The sequence below is a fragment of the Mus caroli genome, chromosome 11 (assembly GCF_900094665.2).
Source record: "Mus caroli chromosome 11, CAROLI_EIJ_v1.1, whole genome shotgun sequence".
Classification (NCBI taxonomy): domain Eukaryota; kingdom Metazoa; phylum Chordata; class Mammalia; order Rodentia; family Muridae; genus Mus; species Mus caroli.
Window position 1 is genome coordinate 66,920,010 of NC_034580.1, and position 23,613 is coordinate 66,943,622.

At 43.9% G+C, this 23,613-nt stretch overlaps 2 protein-coding genes across 9 annotated transcripts in view; one reads left to right on the forward strand and one right to left on the reverse strand.

The window, feature by feature from the left end:
- The window catches only part of Kiaa0753 (KIAA0753 ortholog), a 54,312-nt gene extending 33,261 nt beyond the window's left edge, over positions 1–21,051 (reverse strand). For 3 of the 8 annotated variants that reach the window (XR_002379189.2, XM_021177912.2, XM_029483770.1), the window contains exons 1-7: positions 20,742–21,051; positions 15,953–16,095; positions 12,003–12,603; positions 9,411–9,517; positions 8,198–8,260; positions 4,982–5,197; positions 3,064–3,274 (exon numbers count right to left, since the gene is read on the reverse strand). Coding sequence is in view for 7 of the 8 variants with exons in the window: in XM_021177912.2 (XP_021033571.1) it covers positions 3,064–3,274; positions 4,982–5,197; positions 8,198–8,260; positions 9,411–9,517; positions 12,003–12,603; positions 15,953–16,045 (1,291 nt within the window). In the remaining variant the exon portion in view is untranslated. Of the gene's footprint in view, positions 1–3,063; positions 3,275–4,981; positions 5,198–8,197; positions 8,261–9,410; positions 9,518–12,002; positions 12,604–15,952; positions 16,096–16,734; positions 17,405–18,022; positions 18,363–20,319; positions 20,570–20,741 lie in introns of those variants that run through there. The other 5 variants (XM_029483765.1, XM_029483768.1, XM_029483769.1 and 2 more) reach the window with 5 other exon arrangements.
- Positions 21,052–21,082: 31 nt separating this feature from the next.
- Txndc17 (thioredoxin domain containing 17) lies at positions 21,083–23,325 on the forward strand. Its single transcript, XM_021177914.2, has 4 exons — positions 21,083–21,313; positions 21,791–21,872; positions 22,271–22,346; positions 22,948–23,325. Exons 1-4 carry the CDS (start codon positions 21,169–21,171, stop codon positions 23,014–23,016), a joined length of 372 nt encoding a protein of 123 aa, XP_021033573.1. The 5' UTR covers positions 21,083–21,168; the 3' UTR covers positions 23,017–23,325.
- The last annotated feature ends 288 nt before the right edge of the window (positions 23,326–23,613 follow it).

Sequence of the window (23,613 nt, forward strand, 5' to 3'; positions counted from 1 at the left end):
CCCTATCATGCAGCATTCACATCCATGTGCACCCTACCATGCAGCATTCACATCCATGTGCACCCTATCATGCTGCCTCCCAGAGCAGGCAGGACAGACTTACTAAAATTCTTCAGGTGAGGAAAACAAATGAAGCATTCGTTCAAGGTCACAAGGAGAGTGAGTGGGAGCCAAGCCTCCTGCATTCTACACATCCCCCACACTCAAGGAAGGGTGGAGCATAGGTAGGACTTCTGTTATAATCAACCCTGCCCCTGTGATGAGAGCCCCATAGCTGTTTACACTGTGGGCTTCAGAGAGCTTTTGGGTTGCTGTATACATGGAAGTGCTTGGAAGTAGTGTGCCCCTTCCCACACTCCTGGCCTTAAGTACCTCCTATCTGGCTATCCATCTGTGTCCTGTATGCTAGGTAGCCTTTGTACTGGGTATATGTGAGTTGGGTGAGCAATCCCACCAAGCCTAGATTTCGAATGGCAAGTGACTACCTAAGACCTGCAACTGGTATCTCAAGTGGGGCTGTCTTCTGGAACTGAGCCTTCCACCTGTGGACCGGACCCTACTCCACCTGTGAGAACTGAGCTGAAAACCCTCCCAACACCCTCAATGAGCTGCCCCTCCTGTCATCACTCAGGGCTCCATGGAGGCTACAGGTGAAACTCTATGCTGTACAAGGTCTACAGAAGAACAGCGGATGGACAAACGCTCTAATAGATAGGAGACACTCATGTAAGTTTCTGATCACAAAAGAAGAGAAATGACATAAAAAATGTTGACATAGTAAGTTGCAATGAAGTGAAAGCCCCCAAACACTGGCAACTGAAAAACACAAAATAAGGTCAAAGAAAATTGAACACATTACTCTCGGCAAATCTAAGGTTAAATATAGCCTCTACAATAGGGTTCAAAAAATCAGCAATAGCGAGAATAGTGACACACGCCTTTTATCCTAGCACCCAGGAAGCGGAGGCAGGTGGATCCCTGTCAGTTCAAGACCATCTTGCTCTACACAGTGAGACTCTGTCTGGTGGGGGAGGGGGATTAACTTCTGTCCTGAAGATAGCTCAGAAGTTAAGAACATGTGCCTACCTCAGCACCCAGGCCAGGCCACTCACAACTGCCTGTAACTCCAGTCCCAGGGGCACTGTATACATATAATTAAAACCAAAACTAAAACATTTTTAGGAATTCGGTACATACAGGAGGCCAGGTGGGAGAGAGGAGGACCACAGGCATTATTTCCAAGGTGCAGCTGTGCTACTACTGCAGGCAGTCAGTTCATAATGTGCATAATGTTCCTGGCATTAGCTCAGCAGTGGGTTGACACTTTGTACACTTCTCTATCTGTATCTTCCTAAGGCCAGCAAGATGGCTGAGAGGAGAAGAAAAGCTTCCCACGCACTGACAGCCTGAGTTCAGTCCTTGGAACCAACCCATGGTGGATGGGGAGAGCTGACTCCGCTAGGGTGTCCTCTCACCTCCACCCTCTCCCTCCTCTCCAACTGTAATTATAAATAAAATAGAACATTTTTTTTTAGAAAGGAAAATTAGTTTACTGGTTCTACCCATAAATGTTTATAGATTACCTCATCTACTGGAAAATGTCAAGAAGATCAAGCAACAAAACCCTTGATTACATCAAACCTAAAACATCAGTTTACAACACACATCACTACTCATTAGGAATTTTAAATATTAAACATTTTAAATGTTGCAATCGGTTACCAGACACATCCTTTAGCAGAATATTGTAGTTCACACCTGTAATCCCAGCACCCAGAAGCCTAACACATGAGGTTTGCAAAGTTCAAGGTCAGCCTCAGTTTTATAGGCTGGCCTGGGCTAAGCCACATAGGCAGGATGGCTCTACCTCCCAGCTGGCTGTGCACCTCAAGGTTATGTTTGCCCGGATGTGCAAAGGTTGGATCTCTAGCTCTAAGGAAGAAAAGCTCCCTGGTATCAGAAATCACAGTGGGACACAGTGTCACAAGAAAAACTTCAAGGCACTGCCAGATGTGAGGCTAATGCACAAACCCAACAACTTCCATTTAAGTAGCAATAACCAGTTTCACAATGAATAAAAACTTCATTTACAATAGCAGTAAAATCAGCAAGACAGAAAACTAGAAATATATGTAGCAAGGATCTTATAGAACCCTATGTAGAAAGCTCCAACACTGGACTGAGATACAGAAAAGAAGCCAGAATGCACACTCATCTGTATGGCCATCTCCTCCCCAGCAGCTGGCACAGGCTGCTGGCAACAGAGCCACCACTTCCCATGAGCTAACACAGACTCCTGCAGCATGCCCACACTCAATACACGCATGCTACAGTTCTCAGAATGAGCAATGGCAAGCAAGTCTTCAAAAAATAACAAAGAAAAGTTAGTTGACATGTAAAATATTAAAATATAAGTAAGACTGATGGATTTGCCTACATAATTAAGTTTCTATAGAGGGAAGAAACACCATAAACAAATTCTAAAGATAAGTGACTAAGTAGGAGAAAATATTTATAATATATGGAAGCAGAAAGAAGGAAGGAAGGAAGGGAGGGAGGGAGGGAGGGAGGAAGGAAGGAAGGAAGGAAGGAAGGAAGGAAGGAAGGAAGGAAGGATGGATTAAGAACTCCACTATCCACAGAACTTTTATACTCATAAGTAAAAAGGACATGGGACCCAACAGGAGAGGGATAAAGAATACAACAGGGGAGATCTGTGCAGCAATATGCACAGGTAAGGAAGCCATGAACAGTCTCAGGAGGACAGAGCCTCAATAAGCAACAGTGAGATGCCATTTTCCACTGAGAGGCTGGAAACATTCAGCTCTTATTATATAAAACAGAAGCATGCACATACTTTTAAGGGATAAATTGGCAGAATCTGCTCAAATGTGCACACCACACTACCTGACGATCCCACTTCCTAGGATGAGGATCCAGAAATGCACAGATGTCAAGTGCACATGTGTGTATCCACACACCAGTACAATACAGTCAGCTTACCAATAACTGTTTCAATTTCACAGAGCAAAATATCACACATTAACATTTTGAGACACATACCTGCAAGAAGCCTCTTTGCCACAGAAGGTCGACTGGTTTCCTGTGGGAATGTCTCCTTTGTGACCAAGTGTCTCCTCTCACTTTTGGGCAGTACAGTTGGCCATCTCTCTAAGATCTTTTGGCTACCAACAGGAAATCTGCTCCGAATTTCTGTGAAACATTTCTTTGCCTTTTTAGGTGACAATTTCTTTTCCAGGAGAGACTCCAAAGCCTATCACAAAACAGTCATTATTCTCTTAGTTTATCCCACTAGAGTATGATTTTAGTCACAACACTGAAAAATATCACCATCCAGAGACAACTCATTAAATGGCTGTCTTTAATGGTTAACAAGATGTTCCCATTAGTCTAAAATGTATATTATTTACACAGGGATTAATAAAAGTAATTTACATGAGTTCTTTTACTAGTTTAGTTTGTTAAAGTCAATAGTAAAGATATGAACCTTAAAAGTCAGAATCATTACTTTGGAAACAAGCAGTCTTCAGATTATAGCTGTATATACTACATGTTAATTTTCATTTCAACAAAACTTCAGGAACTCAAGTAGTGTTTTGTGTGGATAGATACATACATTTTCATAAGATAGTGGAACTCTGTGGGTCCGCTGGCAATCTGTCATGGCCATAATGGCAGGAGGTGTATGTCCCATCCCCTAGCACACCCATACTCATTACTAGGCAGTACTGGTCAGCACAAACTAAAGATAACTGAGCACAGTGAGGGAGACTGAGTTCAGAGGATCATATGGAAGCAAGATTAGGTCGGGAAAGCAATCAACAAGTGTTTAATTTCCTACATTACTGAATACTTTCAAAACTAGGGACTATCTACATTATGCTTACAATGCATTGTTAATGGTGCTCTTGCCCAGAATATGGGGCAATCTCTTGAGATCCTTTCTAGGATTCAGAAGATAGGTCCTCTATTTGAAATTATTTTGTCCAGCAAATGTTTCTTACAGGTAAGTTGAAAGAGCATGAATGACATATGATCTGCTGTCAAAGTTCTGAGATCTGCACTTGATGCTCATATCCCTGACAGTGAGCTCTGTCTACACAGATATAACCGAAGCTACTAAGAGACATTTGCTAGACAACAGGACTAAAAAGCAGAGTAGGTTTTAAGGACTCGAGCTAGTTAGCAGTAGTCAGATATGTCTTTCTTTCTGGAATTCTCTCCACCATGGACTCTTCCTCCAGGGCCAACAGCTTATTAATACAGGATCATCTTTTCCTACTTATTGATGAAAGTGTATGAGAGAGGTAATACTGGCATGGATGGCTAATTAGTTTCAGCTCTCAAGAGATCTCTTTGATCTTTGCTTTAAAAACAGCAACAATATAAATTAAATTAGTAACCAATGTATTTGTAAGTCAGGGTACTGCAGCAAGGATAAAAGACTACATTGTATTGTCGTACTTTGCAAACCTATGAAGCTATAAAGCCAGAGCTCATTGCTAATGCAATCTCTGTAACCAATGACAAATAAGGTCTTTGTCCATTCCCATCAGAACAGCCACTTGTGGAATGCCACACGTTTCACAAGAGCTGAGATTCTTCCTTGCATATGTCCTATGTGTTTCTTTTCTAGAACCTTTCTAGATCAAATACTGGTAATTAAGCACTAATCTGAGAAAGCCATTTTCCTTTCCTTTCCTTTCCTTTCCTTTCCTTTCCTTTCCTTTCCTTTCCTTTCCCTTCCCTTCCCTTCCTTTCCTTTCCTTTTCTATGTAATAAAGTCAGAATGTAAAGACAAGAAAAACACAAACTTACGTTCTTTGCAAAGCACCAAGTTACCAGGCAAGGCAGTAGTTTTGCCTTATGGTCTCACTGACTGGAACTAGAGAGAAGTCAGAGTTATTTCCCTGCTTGGAAACAACATCCTTTTAACAAAAAACTGGAGGCCATTTCCTACCTCAATTTGCTGCAAGATGTCTATGACCACATCTGGCACAGAAGGATCAGCATCCAGCTTGGCGGAACACAGCGACAGCTGACGAATAAGGCTGCCCAGCTCCCTACACCGAGCAGGAACTGGGTGCTCCCCTCGGTCAGTAAACTGAGTGACAAACACTTGCAAGGCCCGGATGGCTGCTCGATGAGCGGCTGCCAGCCTAGACACTGCCCATGACTGGCAACAAACAAGAAGCAAGGGGTTACTTCAGGTTCTGACTTCCTGAACCACAACAAGCATTAAGAATATCTGGAGTCAAACACTGGAAGTAACTGGGACCAGTGGGATCCAGGCACCCAGGAACTCTGTATGACCAGTGGTGCAGGTTCCTAATGTCTGGGCCAGTGCCCTGTGCAAACTCTGCAGCCAGTCCCACAACACCCAGAGGAAGCTCCACTCCCAGGTGCTCCAACACTCCCAGGATCATAGGATCAGGGCCAGTCCCACAACACCCAGAGGAAGCTCCATTCCCAGGTGCTCTAACACACCCACAACCATTGGACCATAGGACAATAGGATCCCAGGATCCCAGCCAGGAGCTTGGTCACACCAGGATCTCAGGGTCCCAGAGGCAGCTTGACTCCCAGGGACTCTGACACACCCAGGATCTCAGTATCACAGGATCTTCAGAATCACAGGACTGAACTCTGGAGAGTTCTGATACAACTAAGATCACAGGAAGGACAGGCCCCAGTCAGATATAGCCATGGCAGGTAGCACTAGAGATAATCAAATGGCAGGAGGCAAGCATAAGAACATAAGCAAAAGAAACCAAGGTTACTTGGCATCATCAGAATCCAGTTCTCCCACCATAGCAAGTCTTGGATACACCATCACACCAGAAAAGCAAGATTCGGATCTAAAATCACTTCTCATGATGGTGATAGGGGACTTTAAGAAGGTTATAAATAACTCCCTTAAAGAAATACAAGAGAACACAAGTAAACAGCTAGGAGCCCTTAAAGAGGAAACACAAAAATCCCTTAAAAGAATTACAGGAAAACAAAAATCAAAGAGGTGAAGGAAATGAACAAAACCATCCAAGATCTAAAAATGGCAGTAGAAACAATAAAGAAATCACAAAGGAAGACAACCCTGGAGTCAGAAAACCTAGGAAAGAGATCAGGAGTCACAGATGCAAGCATCAGCAACAGAACACAAGAGATGGAAGAGAGAATCTCAGGGGCAGAAGAGACCATAAAAAACATAGACACAACAGTCAAAGAAATGCAAAAAGCAAAAAGCTCCTAACACGAAACATCCAGGAAATCCAGGACACAATGAGAAGATGAAACCTACGGATAATAGGTATAGAAGAGAGCAAAGATTCCCAACTTGAAGGGCCAGTAAATATCTTCAACAAAGAGAAGAAAACTTCCCTAACCTAAAGAAAGAGATACCCATGAACATACAAGTCTACAGAACTCCAAATAGACTGGACCAGAAAAGAAATTCCTCCTGTCACATAATCATCAAAACACCAAATGCACTAAGCAAAGAAAGAATATTAAAAGCAGTAAGGGAAAGAGATCAACTAACATATAAAGGCAGACTTATCAGAATTACACCAGACTTCTCACCAGAGACTATGAAAGCTAGAAGATCCTGGGCAGATCTAATACAGACCCTAAGAGAACACAAATGCCAGCCCAGGCTACTATACCCAGCAAAACTCTAAATAACCATAGATGGAGAAAACAAGATATTCCATGACAAAACCAAATGTACACAGTATCTTTCCACAAATCCAGCCCTACAAAAGATAATAGATGGAAAACACCAACACAAGGAGGGAAACTACATCCTAGAAAAAGCAAGAAAGTAATCTTTCAACAAACTCAAAAGTAGATACACAAACATAATTCCACCTCTAACACCAAAAGTACCAGGAAGTAACAATCACTATTCCTTAATATCTCTTAACATCAATGGACTCAATTCCCCCAGAAATAAAGAATAACAGACTGGATATGCAAAGAGGACCCAACATTTTGCTGCACACAGGAAATGCACCTCAGGGACAAAGACAGACACTATCTCAGAATACAAGGTCAGAAAACAATTTTCCAAGCAAATGGTCCCAAGAAACAAGCTGGAGTAGCCATTCTAATATCGAATAAAATCAACTTTCAACCAAAAGTTATCAAAAAAATAAATAAGGAAGAACACTTCATGTAAGATACTGTGTAAATGCATCTCACATTACCTTCTCCAAAACTGACCTTATAATTGGCCACAAAACAGGCCTTAACAGATATAAGAAGACTGAAATAATCCCATGGGCCCTATCCCTTCACCACAGACTAAGGCTGGTCTTAAATACCGACAAAAGCAAGGGAAAACACACATATATACATGAAAGCTGAACAACAATCTATTCAATGATAACCTGGTCAAGGAAGAAATAAAAGAAAGAAATTAAAGGCTTTTTAGAATTTAATGAAAATGAGGACACATCATACCAAAACTTATGGGACACAATGAAAGCAGTGGTAAGAGGAAAATTCATAGCTCTAAGTGCCTCCAAAAAGAAACTGAAGAGAGCTTACACTAACAGTTTGACAGCACACCCGAAAGCTCTAGAACAAAAGGAAGCAAATTCACCCAAGAGGAGTAGATGGCAGGAAATAATCAAACTCAGGACTGAAATCAACCAAATAGAAACAAAAAGAACTATACAAAGAATCAACAAACCAGGAGCTAGTTCTTTGAGAAAAATCAACAAGACAGATAAACCTTTAGCCAGACTAACCAGAGGGCACAGAGACAGTATCCAAATTAATAAAATCAGAAATGAAAAGGGAGATATAACAACAAAATATATCTTAAAATAATTATTGTTTAGTATTAATAGTTGAAAATATTAAAACCATGTTCTCAAAAAAAAAAAAAAAAGAAAAAAAAAAGAATATCTGGAGTCTATCTGCCACACAAAGTGCTCCCTGTTACAAAACCTTTTTCATAGAGAAAAGAATTGCAAAACCTCATGCTCCCTAGAAACAAGTTCTTTTCTCTCCTGTTGTCTGAATACCAGGAATGGCCATACAGTGACCTGTCTATACCAGGAGAAACCAGATAGTGAGCTGTTTCAGACCCTCCCTAACAGGTATACAGAAACACTGAGTAAACACTGTAAATGCACACTATTAATAGCCATTCATTAGGATCATAACGTACCTTCTTAGTATGTTTTATTTTTTGTGGACTCAATTTATCCAGTTCTTCCTGGATCTCTTTTACCTGTTTTATCAAAAGGAGGAAACAAAGCTTTTATGTATGTCCATTGATCTTATAGAAAAACAGACCCTGGTTTATCCAAACATAACCCTTACTAACTCGAGTCACTTAAAAAGGAGAAAAGGCTTCTCATTCATTTCCTATATCCACCACCACCGACTGATTTCTGCTTTAAAATGGTTAACAGAACTATTCTCAGGCCCCCAGTCACCATGAGTGACCAACAGAAGGATTAGCTTGCTGAGTCTTATGAGCCACACTAAAGACTTCTGCTTTCTACTAGGTGTACTAGTACATATATTTGATCCCAGCACCAGGAAGGCATAGACAGTGCTTATCTGAATTCTGGGCCAGCCAGGGCTACATGGTAAGACCCTTTCACACCATACACACACACACACAGAATCTGACATGGTAGATCTATGTTTCAGAACCATCTCAGATAGAAATACATATAGCTTATGGTATAGCACTTGCCAAGAACAACTTTTGTGGCAATGGTGTAAAATAAAAAACAATATAGGATTAAAAAAAATACATAAGAAAATCTAACTAGGACATTTGCTTTTAAACAAACAAACAAAATATAGCTTTTGGTTCAAGCAATGAAAACCAACATGTAACTTCAAATGACCAAAATGGGTTTAAAGGTTTATTAACAAATAAAAGTTAGAGTTAAAACAAACTTTTAAAAAAATCCATTATATACACACACAAAAATCCAATGCAAATGGATGTTTATTAACCATTAAATGTTTCTTGAAAGACAATAGTCTTCATTTTCTATCATAAAATAAAGAATGACCCATGTAATAAAACTACGACAGATAGAGAAGTCACTCTAAGACTCAGGGTCACATGTACAAACACTTTTTGAGAAGGAAAAAAATGTCTTTTAGTAGACTCAATAGTCTATGCCCCCAAAGTTAAAAACAACATGCATGTCACACACACACACACACACACACACACACACACACACACACACCCCTTTCTATCAAAAGAATGTGAATAACTAGTTCATAGGTTTAGGAAATTGACCCTGAAAATTCATTAGCGCTTATGCAGGGCCCTTGTGACTGAGGGAAAACTACAAGTCTCTAAGAAATCCACATGCAGGCCACTTGCTCCAGCTCCCCTGGCTTTTCCATACCTGCTGCTGAAGAACGTAGAGCATGCGGGCACAGCGCACGGCTTGCTCCTGTCTCCTGACTCGGATTCGATGCTCCTCATCTGGATCCAAAGCCTCTTCTAGTCTATCTGAAAGTATTTCCCCACATTAGGTTAAAAACCACACACAGACACTTTAAGTACTTAATAGAGTAATAGCTGACGTGTTTTACTAAGGAAACAAAGAGGCTGCCTTAGCGGACTTAACTTCTAACAGCCAAGGCTGAGACTGAGTGAGTTATCTGTGTACAGACTCAGGGAAAGAAGGGACACAAAGATGCTGGCAAGCTGTCCTGTGCACCAGAATTTACCAAAACAAATTCCAATAGACAGCAAGTTCACTATGTCAAAACTCTTTTATACTGGGCCAAAATGTACAATGCTTCCCCTGTCTTTCAAAAAAATTAAAAAAAAAATCTTTACTGAATTATTTTCATGTGATGTGAGATTATTTTTACTGAATTATTTATCCTGAATCCAAATGAGAAATTCTTTCTCTAGCATTTTAAGATGGAAGTGCTAAAGTCATTTGGATGTATAAGTGTCAAGATACGTGTCAAGAAACTCACTCTGGTACACACTGGCTCTCCATATTTCTGTAAAGATCAATGCAGTCCATTTCTGGAATACTGCCCAGGGGAGAGCCAATCTATCCATCTCTGCTAGACTATTGTTTCCAAATATATTTATACACATTCTTTTATAAAACTCTTAACAGAAAGGTGTGATAAAAGCAATATTGATAAAAGCACTGCTCTGCTTGTGTACATGTATCCCGAGTTGGATTTCCTCACTGACTGCTACCCTGACTGAGAGAGGGGCTGAAGAGCAGCTCTACAGTGCAGCACTCACCAAGCATGCATGGGTTTAAGTCCCAGCACCAGGCCGGAAATGAGTCAAACAAGAACAATAAGGCAACTAGGCTGCTAAGAAAGGCAAAACTTTGAAGCCAGAAGTTGCACATACAGGTAAAAGTCATATGGGCGTCTCTAGGGCAAGTCATTGCCACCTCTATTTGAGTTCCATAGTGAGGAGAAAATCCAAGCTCACATACCTGTAAGAACAGAACCAGGACCTGGTTCTGGCAGGAGTATTTAATTCTTCACCTTGACGGTGAGTCTAAAGCAGCCAGCGGGGCTTGGGAAGCCCAGGCTTCTGAATCAGAACCTGAGACTGCATCCGCAGGTCTCCTTAACCATCTGTCCTTGTCAGGGCATTTCTAGTATAGTCACCAACTACTGGTGACCATTGAAATACTTAAGGAAACAAAGTAACCCAGGTCAGCCTTGCCTCCACAGAGCTTCTAACTCAGTTCTAAAGGTCCTGGCCTTAGGCCAGATCACCAGAGCAGGAGACCTGGGAGCTCTGTTCCCTGGAGCTTGGCTTCTACCTAAAGCATCTGGTGGGGTTACGCTACACACCAAAAGTAAGGGATAATGAGAAACAAACCACAGTACTTCTGGGGTGTTCTATGGAGATGTTCTGAATCCCCCATGATGCTCTAGCATTATAGGATGTGCTCATCAGGAGGACTGGCGAAGACATTTTCTGGCTGTGTGAGGAAGCTGTTTTCCTCAGGCAGCTGCATTTTGTTTTAGACGTTGCTGGTCTGCAACTGGTAGCAGTTTCTCTGTAGCTGGTCCCAGAGCTGGGGGATGAAGCTGTACCCACCCTTAGTGCATCTCTTCTTTTTCCTACCCAGCCACATCCCCAGTGGGAGTTTTATCTTGTGTCAACCAACAGGTGCACATTTACGCTTTTTCTCTAACAAGCATATATGTTTTAAACTTTAAATGCAAAATATAGTTTTAGACTACATACTATCTTAGTCCAGGAGCACCTTTTGCTACACAATTTTTCACACCCCACTGTCTAAGAGCTGGGCTTGATAGTCTACTTGTTGGCTATAGTAACCCTACTCTCCATTCCTGAATCTATTTCTTCTCAAGGAAATACTAAGACCCTGCCATTACTAACTACTGTGAAAATGGCATACCATGATTATACGTCCTCCCTTTTACCCTGTGGTCATATATGATGTGGCTTTATCTACAATATACATATACTATAGTATTTTTTAAGACTTATTATTATACGTAAGTACACTGTAGCTGTCAGACACACCAGAAGAGGGCATCAGATATCATTATGGGCGGTTGTAAGCCACCATGTGGTTACTGGGATTTGAACTCAGGACCTTTGGAAGAGCAGTCAGTGCTCTTACCCGCTGAGCCATCTCGCCAGCCCATACTATAGTATTTTTAAAGCAAATTAAAATAATTTTTCAAGAAGCAAATATGATAGGATGCTTTGTATGTAGGTGCTAGATGTATGGTCAGGCAATCCACACACAGGCTGTGGGCAGAGCAAACTCATCAAAGAAAGGAGACCTATGTCAGACTCCAAGTCCAACTCTCTTGGAGTGGTTGCTAAGCTCTACAGAACCAACTAGCTCACAGGAGGCAGCGCAACTCAGCTGGTGTGTGCATTGGGGGAGGAGGCCCAAACAAATGAATGCATTTAAATTATCCCAGGCCATGGCATCTCATCAAATGAAGAACTGAGTTTTTCTCACCTTTTTTAGTTAGTGCTTCTATCTTATGGATACAACTACTCAATTCCTTTTGGAGTCGCTGAACTTCTAGCAGGCCCTTCTGTTCCCACAGGTTTCTGTTCTCCTCTATCCTGGGTTGCAGCTGAAGTCCTGGATCATGGGTAGGCGGTGAATTTGGCACAGTGAGATCAGATGGTCCTGGCTGAGATGTGTACACATACACCTTAGCACCCGAGCTGGAGAGGCTTACTCTGGACGGCTGGTGGCTGCAATGACAGACATCCTGACTCTTTGAGTCCTTCCTTTCCACCTTGGTGTGCATACCTTTGTGAGAGCTATGGGGCAGACTTCTGAGATGATCTTTCACATGTTCTTCAAATTGTCTTCGTTTTACATCTCTCTTGGCTAGGTGGACAGCGTAGCTAAGCCTCTCTTCTGATATGACAGAAAATGAGACAGAACTGCTTGATTCATTTCCAGCTTTAAAATCCAAGTCTTTACCATGATTCGATTCATTGTATGAGTGTTTCAGTTTTTCAATTTTAATTCCATGTGGGCAAGAGTACCGGACTGCCAAGTTGCTGGGATTTGTAGGAACATTCCTATTAAATTGCAGCTGGTTCTTTAAGAAATAAACAAAAGTAAGCTCACATTAGAAAAATAACATATTGCAAAGCATACACACACACACACACACACACACACTCCAGTGACCAATATCTTACCTAGAAGATTATTTGTATGAAGAGTTATTTTTCTGGTGTGCCCACAGAACCACCCGTATACATGACATACAAGGTTCTCTACTAAATCATCTAACCAACCAGCAAGTTCTTCAACTCCCAATTACAGATCTGCCCTGGTTCAGAACGTCAAAGTCGAGCAGGACACAGAGACCCTGGGTTAGAGCTTTCGTAACAACAGCCCCACAGGCATGCACTGCACAGCAGAGCGAAGCCAGTGGAGGCCACCCCAGTCTTCCCGAGACTTCAACCGGGTCCTTACACAGTCCTTTACCCTGTGCCCATAAAGCATTTTGTCCTAAACAGTCCACTTACCCGGGCTTACACAGACTTAAGTTCTTCCCAGAGTTCATCCTAACAGACAGCCTTAAGATGCTCTACACTTAAGAATAAGCATCCTTCTACATTCCTCACAGACTCTAAGACTACTTTCACTGTTGCATTTTCTAATCTCCAAAAACCAGCCTTTCAGGCTGAGCGACAATTAAATTGAACAAATAAGATTATTCTAGTTTTTCCACTACTAAGTATATTATTAGTATATGTGTGTATTTAGGATTTTGTTTTGTTTTTCTGTTTTTACATTATTTTCTTAGGTTAAGTAATATGTTCTAGGATTATCAGGTCAAGAGAAATAATTGTATGACTTTACAACTTAAAAGAGCCCCCCTGCTGGGTAAGGGAGTAAGGGGATCCATGCCACGGAGTTCAGTGGACCCAATTTCAGGACACTTTCACTGGGAGAGCTCCCTAACACTCACAGTAAATGTGCTCAAACAATCACGTATATATGCTAAACCTCGAGGAACTTTTCAGGAGGAGGTGGTTAATAAAGGAGTAGGGGAATCTTCACTAAGTAGAAAACACTTGAAAGTGCACAAACTCAAACAACAACAACCAGGAACTAACGTCTGTTACCTTATTTGGGGAAAGCCTTTTCTCTGAACACAATGCAATACCCCAAGATTGGGATGAGTAAGCCGATGAATCCCCCTCTGACGTGAACACAAGAAAAGTCTCTTTAAACTATTATTCAAAATTCATGCTTAATGAAAGGATCTCTAATGTGAGGGAAGTGAAATGGTACATGAGCAATAAATCTGACTACATTAAAAGAAGTTTCTTAGCTGGGCAGTGATGGCACACACCCTTAATCCTAGCACTCAGGAGGCAGAGAGGCACATCTCTGAGTTTAAGGCCAGCCTGGGCTAACGAGTTCCAAGATAGCCAGAACTATACAGAGAAACCCTGCCTTGAAAGTAAATGAATAAATAAATAAATAAATAAATGAACCAACAAATTCACACACACACACATACACACACGTGCACACACACAAGAAGCCTGAATTAGGCAGGCAGTGGTGGTGCACATCTTTAATGCCAGGCAAGTGGATCTCTGTGAGTTTGAGGCCAACCTGGTCTACAGAGTGAGTTCCCAGACAGTCAGGGCTACACAGAGAAACCCTGTCTCGAAAAAACAAAATGAAAAAAAAAAAAAAAAAACCACTAAAACAAAACAAAAACCCAAAACCAAAAATAAACAAACAAACAAAAAGCCCCAATAAGCAAAGAGCAGAAGAAAATATTATTTGCAAGTACAAAAGGCTTCGTGTGTGTGTGTGTGTGTGTGTATGTGTGTGTGTGTGTGTGTGTGTGAAAGGAAGAGAGAGAGAGAGAGAGAGAGAGAGAGAAGAGGCTCAAAACCACCTGTAACACCATTCTTTTCACTTTTCACCTTGACACACACCTACACTCATGTGCAAACATCCATACACAAATCTACATACACACACACATAATTAAAACAATTTTTAAATCTTTAAAAAACATTTAACCTTATAAAAAGATAATGAAATTCCATAAGATAAGAGAGTACAACACTGTGCTTTTGGTAAGGCTACAGGGAAGCATGTTATCATAGAGTAATGCACATAGATTCAAAGGTACACACGCATACACATTTAGAAAAAAACACAGGAAATGGGAAAGACAGAAGAGATGAAGAAAAAGCAGAAAAGGGGGAGAGAGAGGGAGAGGACATGAATGTGTAATGGGCAAAGTACACACCTTTCTGGGGTAACTTAGCAATATTCGTCTACTTTTGACCCCGCAGTCCAGTATCACTTCTGGGACACCATGCAGATCCACTCCCAAGAGTACACATATAAAAGCTCATTTACTATTATATGGCTTGTAATTACTGAACTCAACCTACATGTCCATGTAGTGTTGGTCATGGAATCATCTTTGGGACAGTCATAGAATAGAGTGCTAGAAATAGAAGACATAGAAACAGCTCTGGGAACTGGTGTGGAGGTACTTTGTAGGAAACATGGTGAGAAAGAGTAGCTATAATATCAAAAAAAGAAGGTCCCATAAGAATATGTGCATGCATCTGGTCCTTAGGACATACAGAAAATGACAAAGAAAACTGGGAGTTAATGAGATCTGTTATCCTGAGGGCATGATGGGAAGAACAAGAGGAGGGATGAGCAGGCGGAGGAAGCAGGCGGAGGCCACACTCTCCTGAACGCATCTGTTTGCACAGGTCTGCACTGGAACCATGTGAATGCTTCACAAACACCAGGGAAGTGGGGGGCTAGGCTAACAGAAAACCCTATAAGGGTAGCAACAGATAACAGTGAAACAAAACCAACCACACCAAAAAATGAGAGTGGAAAAACATTTTAACCTGTAACTTTTGAGCATAGCGTTTGAATGACCACTGTTAGATGCATAAAGCACTTTAAGTACTGAACTCTTTTTATCCAATACGCCTGAGGGCTGAGCTATTAAATAGCTATGTGTGGACAAGGGGCGCCAGGCTTTACACACTAGCCTAGAGGGATCTAATACCCTCTTCTGGCCTCTACATACAAGTATCCACACATGTGCACATACAACTCAGACAGAGACACACACATAAGTTTTTTTTTTTTAAGTTATTTTCTTAAGTATGAAAATGATACAACTAGGTAAGAAAGTTCATTCGTGAAGTGTTCAGAAATATTTAAAATGAAAGCGGCACTGTTTGCAGCTTCCTTTGGAATGCTTATACACAAACCTTAGAGACAGATGGTTGAGCAGACAGAAAACAGGGCAAATTATTAACAACTGCTAAATCTAGAAAATGGCTTCAAAATGTTCAATGTCTTTTTATTTCTCAACTTGTCTTCATGTTTAAAATGTTTTATAATAAATATCTGAAGGAAAACAGCAAAACAACCTGGGGCTGAAGGTTCCTGGGGTCACTCATGGCATCCAGTTGGAGACTGGGTACTAGATGAACACATGTAGAAGCTGGCTGGCTTGGTCCCATCAGGTCAGATGATGAACATGAGCGGCTGCCTAGTTATCAGGCAAATCTTCCTTAAACGAAACAAGTATCAAATTAAAACGTGCAACTACCTTCAAATAACAGAGTAAAAAACCCACAATCCCATGCATATATAGCAACATTCCAAAGTGACCTCACAGTAACCTCGCACAAGAATGACTGCTTAAAAAGAGGTCTATTTTTTGCATTTATAGAAGCAGCCACTTTTGAAATTCTTATTTTCTAAAGAAGAGGGAGCCACTATTTTAGCGATAATCCCTTGGGCCATTTTCATTTTAAATCCTAAGGGTCTATACTAAGTTCTATTGTGACAAACTATTGTTTTTATGACTGGATAATTTCATGGACATGTTCTACACGAATAAGTCCTAACTACTGGTCAAAAGAGCAGAATGTACTCATTCCAGAATGTTAAGTAGCTCAGATAAAATCCCAAGGGCTTCTAACTGAAGCTGGGATTTTAAGTAGCTGAAAGGGCTCTCTAGATGTTTAGCTCCTCCATCATCCCCACCCTGTACACATTCACAGTGAGACCACATTCAGGCTACAGAAGAACTAGGATGCTCTAAGGAGCTCCACCCCCATCCTTCTCTCTATTCTCAAGATCTTTTAACACATTTGAATGGCCCTGTCATTTGAGGTTAACCATGTTGTCACACATAGCTATTTACCTATTTCAGTGTCTGTGTCTCAGCTTCCCAGCTAGACATGGCTCCTTGAGAATTGAGGGCCTTATCTTTTTTATTTCCCACAAGCAGTACTTTGAACACAGTAAACAATTTAATGCAACATGGTTGCATTGAGCAATTTTCTGAGAAATTATAAGTTTTAAATACACTGGAAAATTTGTTCTCAAAGAATTCTAGAAATCAGTTGGGAAGTTCAAGGTTAAGAGGAAAAAAAATGAGCTTAAAATTTTTAAAAATAATCCAAAGTTTACAGACTGGATCCTCTTAAAGGCAGATGCATTTGCAGGAACATAAAGACAGCTGTACAAGATTGCTTGTTCCCAAGACTACAGAGACATGATCCAAGAAGCAGATGGAAGCACACGAGGAAGGCAATGCCAATGGCATGCCTGCCAGCACCACAGGGATGGAGCTGAAGCCACAGAATGAGCTGCAGAGTTGAGGCTGTCCACCTCAAGTCAACAATCACACACACATTCACACACAAGTCCAAGGACACGCACCCCACACCACTCTCTTGTAAAAAGTCCTGGGATAGCTCTTTCCTTGTAATGCATTCCCCATCTTTCCAAAAGTCTCCCAATTTGTTACCCTACACACCCTGTGACATCTGCCACAAAGTATCTCTCCAGGAATCATGAGGTCCCTATAACCTCAGTTCCTCCATCTAAGCCCAAGACAAACCTTTCCCCAGCCTCTTCCCTCCCAGAATCCCAGGACATCTTCAACTGTTTTCTATGTATCTACTGGAAGGTGCCCCTCAATCCACCCTCCCCCATCTCTCCCAAAGCATCCACCGTCACTCTAGCTTCAGGAATCCTTCCCACAGCTCTCTTCCCATTCCCCTGCAGATCATCTCTGAAATGGCCAACGTCTATTCCCTCCCCTGAAACTGCCGGCACAGTTGTTCTCATTGCAGATACTCTGGGAAGATTCTCATAGGTTGTTACCTCCCCTGCAGATCTTGGACTGACCCACATTCTGGTACCAAGCTCACCAGTGTAAGAAACTTCCACAGCCTGGCCCCTCCCTACAAGTCCCAGGCTCCCTCTACTCACTGTTTCCTCCCCTGATGACCTTACTCCCTCAGTGGCCGGTCTCCTAACCACTGTCAGGTCAGAGACACCTTCATCTGCCTCCGCCCCAGAGGGCCCAGCCACCCACACTGGCGCAGGGTCATGTCTGACCATGGGAACCCTCCCCTGATGCAAAGCCTCCCTCCCCGCCTCGGGAACTGTTCCACTGTGTCTCCTCCACAGATCAGAGATACCTTCAGAGCCTGCTTCCCTCTCAAGTTCAGGGACACTGGCAGCAGTGGGTACCTCGGTCATTTGTCTTCTTTGCCATATCCCCGAGCTTTCTCCACAGCCTCTATCCACTACCCCGTGAGGCCCACAGAGCCCAGAAGCTGTGGTCTCTCCCACGGTTGTGGAAATTCTAGCAGCCACAGGCATCACAGCAGGCTGTCTTCTCTGTATACCCTCAGAGAGTGTCACATCCCCCATGGGCTCGGGGAGCCCCACAGTCACTGGTACCCTTGTAGGTGGCCTGCCTCCCGAGTCTGAGGCTCTCCTATAGCTGTGCTCCCACACAGAACCAGATTCCCTGAGAGCCACGCCCACACCAGCTGGTGATACCCCTACTGTCACAGGTATACCCACAGTCTGTCTCCTTCCTGATAAGCTTGAGAAACTTCTGAAGCCAGCCTCTATCTTCAGAGAACCAGGTATTTCAGGAGCCAGGGGAACCCCAATAGCCGGTCTCCTTCCCCATGAACATGGGAGAGCCCCAGGTTCAGCATCCTCTACCACAGATGAGCACTCCTCAGGAGCCACGGGCCTCGCGCAGGCAACCTGAGTTCTTCCCGGCAGGTTCACCCCATCTGTAGAGCTGCTTTCCTGACACACCCACAAGGCAGCAGGTACACCCAGAGCCGAGGGTACGCCTTCTGTGGCCCACCTGTGCTTTGGCACAACTGCTTCAGTCAATCCCACAGCCCGCCTCCTCCCACAGGGACAGGAGGGAGCTCCACATCTGACATCCTGATCCACAGCCCCATGTATCCCTAAAGCTGCAGGCTCCTGAGCCTCCGGCTCCCTCATGACCTGCCTCCTTTCCCACAGGCTTAGAGGATTCCCATTGTATGTCTCCTCCATAACTGGCCCTGGCAATGGCTCAGCCAGAGGAGCTTCCTGAATCGGCTGCTGCCTCTCCCACAGGCCTGAAACGTCATAGCTGGTTTCTTCTTCCCTACCTCCTGGTACCACCACCGTCTGCAAACCTGGCAACTGTCCTTTTCCCCACAGTCCTGGAATACTTGCATCATCTGCCTCCTTCCCCAAAGCTCTGGGTGCTCCCATTGCCTGTTCTATACCCCACAGGCCCTGGGCACCTCGAGAACCTATCTCATGCTCCTCAGATGCACACAGTTCTGCAGCCTGTGCGGCACCCCATGACCCTGGGTCACCTCCACATCTAGCTTCCCCTTCTCTAGCACAAGGCACTCCTACAAGCTGTCCCATGGTCCTTAGACCAGGAATACCCCTAGAACCTATATCCTCCACCTCTTGTCTCCTTTGCCACAATCCTGGGCCCCCGTGGGAGGTAGTTCCATCTTCCACGGCCCTGGGTAGTACCAGCAGGGCATCAGGGCCCCCTTCGATCAGCCCCCTTTCCCATAACATATGCCCATATTCAGCTCCTTCTGCCAGAGCCCCAGAAAACTGCCCTGACTGCCCTCCCCCACACAGACATGAAGCACCCTCACATTCCCTCACTTCTCCAGCTCTGGGCCTTTTCAATACCTGAGACCATCCTATGGCCTCAGGCACCACCACAGTTTGTCCTTTTTCCCAAGGGCCAGAGGAGGCACAGTCAATCTTCTCTACTACCTCAGGTCCACCCACAGCAGGTGGCATCTTCCCAGCTTGTCCCTGCCTACAAAGGATAGAGACTCTCTCACAACCTGCCCCTACTCCCCTAGCTGTGGGTAGTCCTGAGGCCTGGGGGAATGTCCTAGTATAGCCTCTCACCCAGGGTCCGGTGACACCACCTCGGCTGGTCTCTACCCAGGAAGCTCGCCCAGGAATACCCTTCTCGATCGGCCCCTCTCCCGCGGGAACGGGATGGAGCTCCACTCTGCTTCCTTCCCAGCATCCCGACGCTACCCTCATAGCCTGCACCTTCAACCACAGTTCCAGGATGCTCTCATGGCCAAGTGTTCCTGGACGACCTTTTCTCTCACAGCTTGGTGAGCTCCTATTGTCTAGCTCCTCCTCCCCAGATACAGTCACCCACACAGACCCAGCAGGCCCAACCACCTCGGGCTCGCCCACAGCCCCGTTCACCCACACTGTCCTGGGGTCCATTGCTGCCTCAACCGAGCCTGCAGTCCCAGGTGTCCCAAAGGCCCTGTTCACCCTAGGGGGGACTGCGGGCTCCACAGTCCTCTTCTCTAAAGGCTGCCGACCATTCTGTAGCCTCCCTATGTTTGCACTGAGCATCCGCCGCACTGAAGATCTCACTCGGCGCCTTACTCCAAAGCCTCCGGATAACCCTGCACCCCACCTCCTCGCCCACAGAGGCCGAACACCCCGGCGCAACCTGCGGGCCCTCACGCAATAAGCCGGCATCTTCGCTGCCAGTGTACACCTGCGTAGCCCGGGCAAGGGCCCCCGTGCCGGACTCGCAGCTCCTGGACAATTCCTTTCCCCAATGCAACCTCAGGCACGCTCTCTTTGCATCTGTTCCCCTGCACACGCACTCACAACACTCGGATCCAGTCCTCGCTGCCTTTCCGCCTCCCAGCTCTCTCCAAACCCCCGCCCGATCCCGGACGCCGCCCCCGGCCCCGGCCCCCCTAAAGTCTGACAAATGGAAAGGTAATAGGAGGGGCGGAGCTGCAAGGCAAGCCTGGGGCGAGGTCTCTCTCACTGTCTCTCTGCCTAATGCAGCTTCCCAGAATTCCCCCAGCTCCGGCCCAAGCCCACCTGGTTTGGGCGAGGCGCGGCCACCAAGAGATCGAAAGGCGACCCCACGCTAGGCCTCGCTTCCGGCCTCTCGCCTAGTCGCCATGGCAACAGGCGCGCGGCTGTTTGGGAGCCGTTGAGCTTCCTGAGCCATTTGAGGATCAAGGTGTTGTACCGCGACGGGCTTTGCAGTCACTGTCCATGAAGCCAGGGTGGGGACCAGACCAGGTCAGGCGTCTAGTTGTCTGAAGGAAACTGGCGCCAAAAAGAAACTCCAGCAGACCAAAAGGACGGCCCTAAGGAGTTATGGCCATCCAAGGCTCCCGTAGCACCACTCTGCTGCGGCGGCCCCGCCCACCCGGAACCTTGCCCACCCTTACTTGAGCCCCGCCTTGGGGCCGCAGAACCCTAGGGCTCCTCCCGTGCTCCTCTCCGCACTGTTGCACCCATGGCCACCTTCGAGGAGGTGAGCGTGCTGGGCTTCGAGGAGTTCGACAAGGCAGTGAAGGAGCATGAGGGCAAGACCATTTTCGCCTACTTCAGCGGTTCTAAGGATACCGAAGGGAAGAGCTGGTGTCCGGACTGCGTGGAAGGTGAGGCTGGGACCAGGACTGGGGGTTGCTGTGCCACAGTGCTTGGAAGAAGGCCCCTGCTGAAGTCAGAAAGTGGGATGAGATGAGGATCTTGGTCCTGCAGACCCGCAGAAGCGCCTGAGCTGTACCCCGTCTCTCGTTAGGTCCTTACTAGCCCCACCCAAGGATGACCCTCATTATTATCATGGATTCAGATCATGGAACCAGGTTCTTTAAAATTCTCAGTTCCCCAAACGAGTAGTGTCTCATAAAAAAAGACCAGGCTCACGAGTTGATCTTCCCGTCATCGCATATGTATGCTGAGTTTTCTGAGTGTGTCTTAAAGACAATCAGGATTAGGACTTAAGTGATTCACGAGTCTAGAAGACACGCGACTTTAACATCCTATCTTACAACGGGTTAAAGTCTAAGACTGGGGACCGGAGGGCACGGGCTATCGCAGTTGATATGTAATTACTTTTTAACTTTTTTAAAAAGCTGAGCCAGTCATTCGAGAGGGGCTGAAGCATGTTACCGAAGACTGTGTGTTCATCTACTGCCAAGTAGGAGACAAACCTTAGTAAGTCATGTATACCGTCTCTCCAGACATGGACTATATTATTAAAAAGCTGGGTAGAAAGGACCTCAGATAATTGGTCAGGCTCTGTGTTTTATATATTGTCTGATAAGCTAAGCTAAACAATTAGAATTACTGAATTCATATTTACAGTTTATGTTCAGCCACATATCACCATTAACGAATTTGGTCTGGAATAAGTTCAGAACTCTATTGACTTTACATTTATCTTAGCAACACTTTAAACTTTGCAGAAAGTGACACATAAGTTACAGTTCTCAAAATGTTTAAAGGTTAACAATAGCAGTGGTTACAAGTATATTATTATATATAGGTCAACTGCTGAGTAAACTGTAATAAACCAAGTAGTATTTTTCATTATCTATTTCCTTTTGGAACAGCTGGAAAGACCCAAATAATGACTTCAGACAAAAACTGAAAATAACCGCAGTGCCTACACTACTTAAATATGGAACAGTAAGTGTCTACCTTTATGTTGTAGCTATAATGTAGTTAAAACTCAAGTTGGTTTTGAGTCAAGTTTGAAAAGATCTTGACCTTTGATTTCCAACATCACATTGTTGTTCAGAGTGCATCAGAAACACACAAGTTGGTGTCCATTCCTCTGCCAATCCCAACGAACAATAATGCAGATATTAGTGTCTGGAGTGTGTTTTTAAGCCACTTTTAAGATTCTGTCTTCAGAAGAAAGTTGACTCATTTCTGAAAGCACCTTTGTCAATGTTTTCTAAATCCACTTTTCAGGCTTAAAAGGGCTCTCCCTCTATTTCAGCCCTGCCCCTAGAATCCTAAATTAAAGAGTTGAGGGAAAGAGATGGCACCAGGCATGCTGTCTCTTGTTTTCAACCTAAGGGGCTTCCTGGTGTGGAAATTTAAGGCTTCTCAGGCCAAGTATTTTAATGATTCATCTTGAGACAAGCATCCTAACTATTTAATAAAGCTTGTTATAACTAGCTGATCGCATAATTTCTGTGTACAAAAATTTGTCAAAGTAGAATTCACTCCACCTCTAGTAATATTCATAGCAGCAGTGAAAACATAACCATTCTTTTTACAGCCTCAAAAACTTGTGGAGTCTGAGTGCTGTCAAGCCAGCCTTGTGGAGATGATCTTCTCTGAAGATTAAGATTTGATGACCTTGCCGGACTGTGGTGGCACATGCCTTTAGTCCCAGCACTCGGGAGACAGAGGCAGCTGGATCTCTTTGAGTTTGAGGCCAGCCTGGTCTACAAGTTGAGTTCCAGGACAGCCAGGGCTACATCATAAAACCTTGTCTGGAAAAACCAAACCAACCCAAAAAAGCCTGATGATTGCAGTTTTGTATTGATTGCCTGGTTTGTTTAAAAGCAGCCACATAATTGCTTTGAATTGATGAGTAAATGATGTTATTAAATCAGTGTATATCTAAACAATAAAGAATTGAAATACAAACCATTAAGTTTTTTTAACAGGTGGCTATCTAAAAGATTTGAGTAAAATGAGTCTTCAGTATGGTAGTAGTAGCTCAAAGGAAATATTGAAGATAGAAAGTAACTTATTAACTTCCAAATCTGCAGCAATTAGTATCTATTACCTTAAGTTCTGTGTATTTGCAAAACCCTTTATGCCTTTGAAGTGGAGAACTTCATTAAACCATTTAGGGAAGACATGGGATTCATATACTTAACTCAGGCAGTTTTCTTTCACAAATGTGTAAAATGTGATTCTTTTGTTGTGAAACAGG